The sequence below is a fragment of the Carcharhinus amblyrhynchos genome, chromosome 10 (genome assembly GCF_965287045.1).
Source record: "Carcharhinus amblyrhynchos chromosome 10, sCarAmb.v2.hapA, whole genome shotgun sequence".
Lineage (NCBI taxonomy): Eukaryota > Metazoa > Chordata > Chondrichthyes > Carcharhiniformes > Carcharhinidae > Carcharhinus > Carcharhinus amblyrhynchos.
This window is the reverse complement of record NC_137333.1, coordinates 103856377-103866282: the sequence shown is the minus strand read 5'-3', so window position 1 is coordinate 103866282 and position 9906 is coordinate 103856377. Positions and strand designations below refer to the sequence as shown.

Below are 9906 nucleotides of genomic sequence, written 5' to 3'. Positions count from 1 at the left end.
TAAGTCTACTTGTGACACTAATAACAGTTTGGTTGAGATGGTGGGGGGCTCTCTGTGGGTCAGTGTCCATCCGTGATGGCAGTAAAAAGTCTGACAACACCAGGTTTTAATCCAACCGGTTTATTTGATAGTAAACGCACAAGCTTTCGGGGTTAGTCCCTTCGTCAGGTGAATGGAGAGTTCTGGCCAGAACTCTCCATTCACCTGACGAAGGGACTAACCCCGAAAGCTTGTGTGTTTACTATCAAATAAATCGGTTGGATTAAAACCTGGTGTTGTCAGACTTTTTACTGTGTTTACGCCAGTCCAATGCCGGCATACCCACATCATCTGTGATGGGCCAGGGGATGACGTTTGGGTCAGGATTGGACAGAGATGAGACGGGAATTTGGCAACAGTTGATTACTCATTCGCATTAGATTTACCATGTCTTGCCATGCTGCCATACCCATGGCACTTGTATATGGAACAGGAGGTTGAAAATATTAAGTGAAAGAATGTTATACCCAGCTTCAAGTGTCCACGGTATCAAAGGAAAGTCATTGTTCTGCCCATCCGTTATTTCCTGACAGGCTGGTGGATGGTGACACAGCCGTGGTAACTGGTACAGTACGGCATTGTAGAAATCTGGGTTAGATTGTGCGAGGTAGGGTCGAGGCAGAACACTTTGTCTGTGCCCTCCGCCGTGTTGTCCTTCCCACCGAGGATGTAAATCATCCCGTTGCAAACCGTCAGCCCGCAGTTCTCCTGTATCGCAGGAATAAAAGTAGAGATTACTATTTATTCACTGCCTGTGACACTTCCCTCATCGTTCTGTCTCCATGCTCTCAATATCTCCCCACCTCCCATTTCTAAAACTGTTGCTCTGGCGTGGTGCCAGTTACTCTCCAGTACCTTACCCAAGCTGTGATTTGTCTTGTGTAAGCAAACGCCAGGCTGTTTGACTGTGGGGGGCATCGTACTGTCCTCACCCAAGGTCCACAGATACACACACAGTAATCAGGACTGGGGCGCCTGACTGATTTGATTCCTTTACAGCTCTTAACAGGTGGAGCACTAAAGTCAATTGTGACTTTACCCCACCCTCTTGACAGCACCCTGGACAAGACAATCTTACTCACTGCAGAGCCATGACTGAACATGGACCATCCTGGACTCTACGGGGCTCAATGCATTGGACAGAGCCCAGCTTGTGGACCCTTGACATTCAGGGTTTGCAGCCATGGGATGTAACCATAGCAGGATGACAAGAAAGACCTGTGTTTAGATAGTGCCTTCCATAACCTCAGGACATAAGAACATAAGAACATAAGAAATAGGAGCAGGAGTAGGCCAACTAGCCCTTCGAGCCTGCCCCGCCATTCAATAAGATCATGGCTGATCTGTCGTGGCTCAGTTCCACATTCCTGCCCTCTCCCCATAACCCTTAATCCCCTCTCTTATCAAAAACCCATCAACCCGCGTCTTAAAAATATTTAGCGAGGTAGCCTCCACCACTTCAACGGGCAGAGAATTCCAAAGATTCACCACCCTTTGAGTGAAGAAGTTCCTCCTCAACTCCGTTCTAAACCGCCTCCCCTTTATCTTGAGGCTGTGCCCCCTAGTCCTACTGTCCTTTCTGAGCGGGAAGAGTCTCTCCACCTCTATCCTATCCATCCCATTCATCATCCTATACGTCTCAATGAGATCTCCCCTCATTCTTCTAAACTCTAACGAGTACAAGCCTAGTTTATTCAGCCTCTCCTCATAGCTCAACCCCCTCAACTCCGGTATCAGCCTAGTAAACCTCCTCTGCACTCCCTCCAAGGCCAAAATATCCTTGTGTAAGTGCGGCGCCCAAAACTGCATCCCAAGGTGCTTTGCAGCCCAGAAAGCACTTTTTTGAAAATTTGGACATATGGTGACCAACCAGAATACAGCAAGATCCCGCAAACAGCAATGAAATATAAAAGGCGTTAGGCCCTTCGCAAAATTGAGCACTTCCAAATTTTGGAGCTTGCAATAAACCTTGACGTGCACAGAATCAAAGAACAGAATCATAGAATCCCTACAGTGCAGAAGGGGCCATTTGGCCCGTCAAGTCTGCACCAACTCTCTGGCAGAGCATCTCACCCAGGCCCTGTTCCACCCACCCTATCCCCATAACCCCGTGCATTTCCCATGTCTAATCCCCCTAACCTACACATCTTGAGACGTTGCAAGTTAGCATGGCCAATCCCCCAACCTACACATTTTTGGTTCACTTGGTGATCATTGCTGATGTTGCCTGACCACTTCCAGAGAAGAATTGACACTGGCATCTTCATGACCCATGCCACGCCAGGCAGAGTGAACTCAAGTGTACAAGATTATGAGGGACATGGACAGAGTGGGTAAGGAGCAACTATTCTCCTTTGTTGAAGAGTCAGTCACAAGGGGACATAGGTTCAACGTGAAGGGCAGAGGCTTAGGGGAGATGTGAGGAAAAACATTTCCTATGCAGAGGGTGGCGATGGTCTGGGATGCACTGCCTGGGAGGGTGGTGGAGGTGGGTTGATCCAGTACCTGGGTCAGCACTTGGCGCCTCATAACACTCAGGGCTATGGGCCAAGCGCTGGTAAATGGTATTAGGTGGGAGGTCAGGTGTTTCTAAAGTGTTGGTGCAGACTTAATGGGCCAAAGGACCTCTTCTGCTCCGTACGATTCATCACATCTACGCAATTTGCCTCGGTCTTGCTGGGGGCGGGCAGTTTCTGCTCCCTTCGCTAGACTAGTACTCTCAGCCTTCAGATCAAAACAATTTTACATCGTAACTGAGGTGATAATGACCTGGCGAAAGACCAGGCTAAAGGAGATTGAAGGATGGAGGAAGGAATGGAGGAATGACAGAGAAAGCATGAGGATGATTGATCGTCAAATTAAATCAAAAAAGAGAAATAAAAGGGGGAAGAAAGATGGGATTAGGATGGAAAACATATGTTTAAAAATGTAAAATGTGAATCTTTCCAAGTTTCTAAGAACAATGAAAGGGGGGAAAGGGCAATCAGGGTATTTGACAATCAGCCATGATCGAGGTGAATGGACAAGCAGACTTGAAGGGCTGAGTGGCCTCCCCCGCTTCTATTTTCTATGTTTTCTATCTCTGATAGAATAGGCACAGATGCTGGAGTCTGACCATCCTGCCTGGCGCACGAATCGGAGTGGGCAAGGGGCAGGCCATGGAAAGGTCCGTTAACTCCGGCCGGGATTTTACGGTTTTGAGACGAGCGAGGCTGGAAATTCCCACCCTCTGAGTAAAATCCAGTGGGAAAGAACAAAACTGGAGTGTAGGATGGTCCAATCAGGGAATTCAGGGAAAAAAAATACCCAGAGAGGAACTCGTTACCATAAAGAGTGACTGAGGTGAGTAGGATCGATATGGTCAAGAGGAGGATAAATACCCACATAAGGGAGAAAGGAAGGGCTGATAGAGTTAGATGAGGAAGGATTGAAGGAAGTTTAATGTTGCATAGATGCCAGAATGGACTGATTGGGCTGAATAGAACAAAAAAAAGAAAATTACAGCACAGGGACAGGCCCTTCGGCCCTCCAAGCCTGCACCAAATAACCTATCTTCTTTTCATTCCAGCATGATTTGTGGGCATCACTGGCAAGGCCAGCAATTAGTGCCCATCCCTAACAGTTTTTGAATAGGTGGCAATGAGCTACCCATGACTAAGTGCTTGCTCGGCCATTTCCGAGACTTCACGTTTTCAACTATTCCCTTTCTGGGCCTCCAGTGGTACTGCAGGAAGATAAACCTCGCCAACTGAAGGGTCCTTAAACCATCAGCCCTAACTTTTAATTGGCATTTAAAGTGAAAATGCAGCAACCTCAGGAAAGCCACAGGGAGGTTGAGGGCAAGTTGGTCTTTCCAAGTGACTAAAGACAAAAATGTTCAAATTGTCCAGAAATTTGTGACAATTTGCAACTTTTTAAAGAATTCATTCATGGGACACGGGCGTTGCAGGCTGGGCCAGCATTTATTGTCCATCTCTAGTTGCCCGAGGGCAGTTGAGAGTCAACCACATTGTTGTGGCTCTGGAGTCACATGTAGGTCAGACCGGGTAAGGATGGCAGATTTCCTTCTCTAAAGGACATTAGTGAACCAGACGGGTTTTTCCAACAATCGACAATGGTTTCACAGTCATCAGTAGATTCTTAATTCCAGATATTTTTATTGATTTCAAATTCCACCATCTGCTGTGGCGGGATTTGAACCCAGGGCCCTAGAACATCAGCTGAGTTTCTGGATTCATATCTAGCTATTGGGCCATCGCATCCCCGTGATAACCTCTCTCATAACCTCTCTCTTCCTATCTAAACATTCCTGAGTAATTCCACACTGATAATGACAAGCCATTTTGAAGTCTTGTTTTTCCAGCAAATTCACTCACAATGTTTACAGCTAAAAGATCTGAAGAGATTCGGAAATTTCAATTGCATAGGACAAAGGCTTCTGTGAAAGGAAATGGCTTTCTGTTGATTTAGATCAGGTCCTGTGATCTTACCAGAGGTCCTGGAGTATTGCACATCACTGTCCAGTAGTCTTTTGTTGGCTCATATCTGTAGATATTTTCCATGAGGCCTCCCATAATGTAAATCATGTCATTCAGGGCCACCGCATTGATGCAACGTTGAGAGAAAGGAGTTGACGCTACAAGGGTCCAATCATTTTCCACTGGATCATAACATTGGACCTGCAAAGAAGACAGTCACTCTTATATGCAAACATGCAAGACTAGCTAGCAGAAGTAGACAAGGCCTGGATTATAGAATCATTGAAACCTACAGTGTAGGAGGAGGCTGTTTGGCCCATCTCCTTTGCACCAACCACAATCCCACCCCCAGGCCCTATCCCCAAGTATTTACCCTAGCTAGTCCCCCTGACAGTAAGGGGCAACTTAGCATAGCCAATCCATCTAACCCTCACATCTTTCGGACTGTGGGAGGAAACCAGAGCACCCAGAGGAAACCCACGCAGACATGGGGAGAACATACAAATCCCGCACAGACATTTCTTGACCCAAAGCATGGTGAGCCTGTGGAATTCATTACCACAGGAAGTAGTTGCTGCCAAAACATTGAATGTATTCAAGAGGCAGCTGGATATAGCACTTGGGGCAAATGGGATCAAAGGTTATGGGGAGAAAGCAGGATTAGGCTATTGAGTTGGATGATCAGTCATGATCATGATGAATGGCAGAGCTGGATCGAAGGGCTGAATGGCCTCCTCTTGCTCCTATCTTCTTTGTTTCTATGACAGTGGCTCAAGCCAGGAATCGAACCCAGGTCCCTGGTGCTGTGAGGAAGCAGTGCGAACCCATCATGCCATCCATGTAATAACTAGATGATTTTTTTTTAATTGGATGAGCTGGGAGATTAATTTTGGCCAGTACACTGGGGTGAACACTTCTGTTCTGGTCACAAAAGGTGTAGCGAGATCTTTTAGATTCACCTGGGATAGTTTAACAGTAAACGGACCATTCAAGGTTGTAGGCACATGAATTAGGTGGCCGGAACCTTTGAGCATCCTGGAGAGAAAGGAGGGAGCCTCTTGCTTACCTTGTTGGAGTTGATTTGGTTGCTGAGTGCTCCTCCTATCACGTAGAGCTTGTTCAAGCAGGCAACCACAGCTGCTGAACTCACAGCTTCCAGTAAAGATGCAGTGTAAGACCAGCAGTTCAGGTAAGGATTGTAGCACTCCACACTTAACATCCTGCTGAATCCGTTAAAACCACCCACTGCATACAGCTACAAAAAGCAAGGAGATGTGCAATCAGTTAATGCTTACACAGGATCAAACTGCCACAACTTCATTCTCCATCATCGAACATTATTATCGAATTTGAGCAAAACTGGTACAGATCATCAGGGGAGGCGATGGCCTAGTGGTATTCCCACTAGACTATCAATCCAGAACCTCAGCTCACGCCCGGGTTCGAATCCAGCTACAGCAGATGGTGGAATTTGAACTCAGTAAAATATATCTGCAATTAAGAATCTACTGATGACCATGAAACCATTGTCAATTGTTGGAAAACCCCATCTGGGTCACTAATATCCTTTAGGGAATCTACTGCCCTTACCCGGTCTGGCCTACATGTGACTCCAGACCCACAGCAATGTGGTTGAGTCTCACTTGCCCTCCAAGGGGCAACTAGGGATGGGCAATAAATGCTGGCCCAGCCAGTGACACCCATAACCCATGAATGAATTTAAAAAAAGTTTGAGGAGGCAGCTGATACACTTGTGTCAATTTTTGTTTTAAAGTTTATTTATTAATCACAAGTAGGCTTACATTAACACTACCAAGAAGTTACTAGTCACCGCACTCTGGGGCCTGTTCACGTACACTGAGGGAGATTTTAGCTTTGCCAATGCACCTAACCAGCAAGTCTTTCAGACAATGGGAACACCCAGAGGAAACCCACACAGACCGTGGCAAACTCTACACAGACAGTGACCCGAGGCCGGAATTGAACCTGGGTCCCTGGCACTCTGAGGCAGCAGTGCTAACCACTGTGCCACCATAGATTCTAATGGTCATGCATTACTATGCACAGTAACAAAGAACTGGTACAAAGAATGGTGATGACCCTTAATCCTTTGGTGAACAGGGTCCCAGGTGGTGAAACCTCTGTTTTTCTCCTCTTATTCCAAGCTTTTCTCCTGAAGGCATTTTTGATATAGCCCCAACTCATTTGGCATCGTCCTCCACTCAGCCACTCATAGGAAACAGGAGCAGAAGTGGACCATTCGGCCCCTCAAGTCTGTCCCACCATTTAATTAGACCATGGCTGAACTTGGGCCCCAATGCTATTATCCTGCACCACTCCATTCCCCCTTGATACTTATTGATATCAATCTGGAACATGCTCAATGATTGTGATTCCACAGCCTTCAGGGATAGAGAACTCCGAAGATTCACCATTCACTGGGTGAAGAAATTCCTCCTCATCTCAGTCCCAAACGGCCAACCTCTAAGTCATAGAGTCATAGAGGTTTCTAGCATGGAAACAGGCCCTTCAACCCAAATTGTCCATGCCACCCAATTTTTATCATTGTGCTAATCTCAATTTGGCCCATATCCCTCTTCACCCATCTTACCCATGTAATTATCTAAATGCTTTTTAAAAGACAAAATTGTACCTGCCCCCTACTACTACCTCTGGCAGCTCAATCCAGACACTCACCACCCTCAGTGTGAAATGAAGTAGGGAAAAGTTGAATGCATTTTGTACCTGAAGGGAAAGGTTAATGGATTTTGTACCTCGAATATGTCACAAACATAACCCTTCCTCATGGCTGATCTCCTTTAGCTTATACTGCTCCTGGCATTAATATAAGTTATTTGTTCATGTGTTACATTCTTTAACTCTCATTTTTATAAAGAGAGGTAGTTTAATGTGGCTGTTATTTTGTAGACTTTGCAAATCTTACCTATTTGTGCTAGTTGGACATCGTTACACAGATGGTAGTTTATGATACCGGCTTTTAACAGGAAGAGTCCTGCTGGGACATCTGCGATCGCACAAGTAACTTCAAAGACAGGGATGCTGGTACTGCTGCAGAAGGGTTTTGAATTGTGACCGGATTAAGCCTGTGTCATGACTGCAGCTGCCAGCTGGACAGTAAATTGTGATTAAATCTGGGGCTGTAACACGACCAAGGAAGGAAGACCCGGAGTTCTGGCCGGAATGGGAAACTTGCGTCGTGATTGATACTAAGACTCACGATGTATAAATGCCCATTTGTATTTGTGTTCTATGAGAAGTTTGGTAGTCCATTGTAATGAACCAGTTTCTTCCAAAATTCTGGTATGTACCCCAGAGTTTTGAAATAAAAACCACTGTATTTTGACTCACTGTCTCACAGGTATTATTTTACCTACAACAAAAAATACTGCCCCTCGGGGTCATAGAAACATAGATGCTAGAAGCAGGAGTAGGCCATTCCGCCCTTTGAGCCTGCTCTGCCATTCATTTTGATCATGACTGATCATCAAATTCAATATCCTGGTTTCCCTTCCTGCCACATCCCTTGATCCCTTTGGCCCCAACAGCTATATCTAATTTCTTCTTGAAATCAGGTAACATTTTGCCTCAATTATTCTGTGGTAGTGAATTCCACACATTCACCACACTCTGGTTGAAAAAATTTCTCCTCACCTCTGTCTAAATTGTGAGTATTTGAGATCCCAGCACTGATCTCTGTGACACAGCATTCACCACATCCTGTTAGCTGGAAAAAAGCCCATTTATGCCAGTTCTGTTTTCTGTTGTATAAGGTTCTATCTTCTGTCATCAAGCCAATTTTGTATCCAATTGGCTACCTCACCCTAGATCTCGTGAAATTTAACCTTATGCAACAACCTACTATGCGCTATCTTTTCAAAGACCTTGCTAAGGTCCACGTACACAATATCAACTTGATTGGATTTGATTTACCATTGTCACATGCATTAGTATACAGAGAAAAGTATTGTTTCTTGCATGCTATACAAACAAAGCATATCATTTCTCTGGGAGGCAAGAGAGGTGATTGCAGAGCCTCTGGCTCTGATCTTCAGGTCGTCATTAGTCTCTGGTATAGTACCGGAAGATTGGAGGATAGCGAATGTTGTCCCATTGTTTAAGAAGGGGAACAGAGACTTTCCCGGGAATTATAGACCGGTGAGTCTTACTTCTGTTGTGGGCAAGGTTTTAGAAAAAATTATTAGGGAAAGGATTTATAGTTATTTGGAGAGTAATGAATTGATTGGAGATAGTCAGCATGGTTTTGTAGCGGGTAGGTCGTGCCTTACTAACCTTATTGAGTTTTTTGAGAAAGTGACCAAAGAGGTGGATGGGGGTAAGGCAGTTGACGTGATATATAGATTTTAGTAAGGCGTTTGATAAGGTTCACCATGGTAGGCTTCTGCAGAAAATGCAGATGTATGGGATTGAGGGTAATCTAGGAAATTGGATCAGGAATTGGCTAGCAGATAGGAGACAGAGGGTGGTGGTTGATGGTAAATATTTGTCATGGAGTTCGGTTACGAGTGGTGTGCCTCAGGGATATGTTTTGGGGCCACTGCTGTTTGTAATTTTTATTAATGATCTGGATGAGGGTATAGTTGGGTGGATTAGTAAATTTGCTGATGACACCAAAGTCGGAGGTGTGGTAGATTGTGAGGAAGGGTGTCATAGTTTGCAGGGAGACTTAGACAGGTTGCAGAGCTGGGCCGAGAGGTGGCGGATGGAGTTTAACGCGGAGAAGTGTGAGGGAATTCACTTTGGTAGGAATAACAGATGTGTCGAGTATAGGGCTAACGGGAGGACTTTGAATAGTGTGGATGAACAGAGGGATCTAGGTGTATGTGTACATAGATCCCCGAAAGTTGGGAATCAAGTAGATAAGGTTGTTAAGAAGGCATACGGTGTCTTGGCGTTTATTGGTAGGGGGATTGAATTTAGGAGTTGCAGCGTCATGTTGCAACTGTACACAACTCTGGTGCGGCCACACTTGGAGTACTGTGTGCAGTTCTGGTCCCCACATTACAGGAAGGATGTGGAGGCTTTGGAGAGGGTGCAGAGGAGGCTTACCAGGATGTTGCCTGGTATGGAGGGGAGGTCCTATGAGGAGAGACTGAGGGATTTGGGGTTGTTTTCGCTAGAAAGAAGGCGGCTAAGAGGGGATCTTATTGAAACATATAAGATGATTAGAGGTTTAGATAGGGTGGATAGTGATAGCCTTTTTCCTCGGATGGAGAAAGCTAGCACGAGGGGGCATGGCTTTAAATTAAGGGGGGGTAGTTATAGGACCGATGTCAGGGGTAGGTTCTTTACCCAGAGGGTGGTGAGGGATTGGAATGCCCTGCCTGCTGCAGTTGTAAATGCGCCTAGT

The 9906-nt window shown here is 45.6% G+C and overlaps 1 protein-coding gene across 1 annotated transcript in view; it reads right to left on the bottom strand.

Moving 5' to 3' along the window:
• Positions 1 to 333: 333 nt before the first annotated feature.
• LOC145349446 (kelch-like protein 24) overlaps positions 334 to 9906 on the bottom strand; it is a 36036-nt gene continuing 26463 nt past the window's right edge. Inside the window, exons 5-7 of the mRNA XM_080197985.1 lie at positions 5584 to 5772; positions 4530 to 4718; positions 334 to 747 (exon numbers count right to left, since the gene is read on the bottom strand). Coding sequence (XP_080054111.1) covers positions 559 to 747; positions 4530 to 4718; positions 5584 to 5772 — 567 coding nt within the window. The 3' untranslated portion in view covers positions 334 to 558. The remainder of the gene's footprint in view (positions 748 to 4529; positions 4719 to 5583; positions 5773 to 9906) is intronic.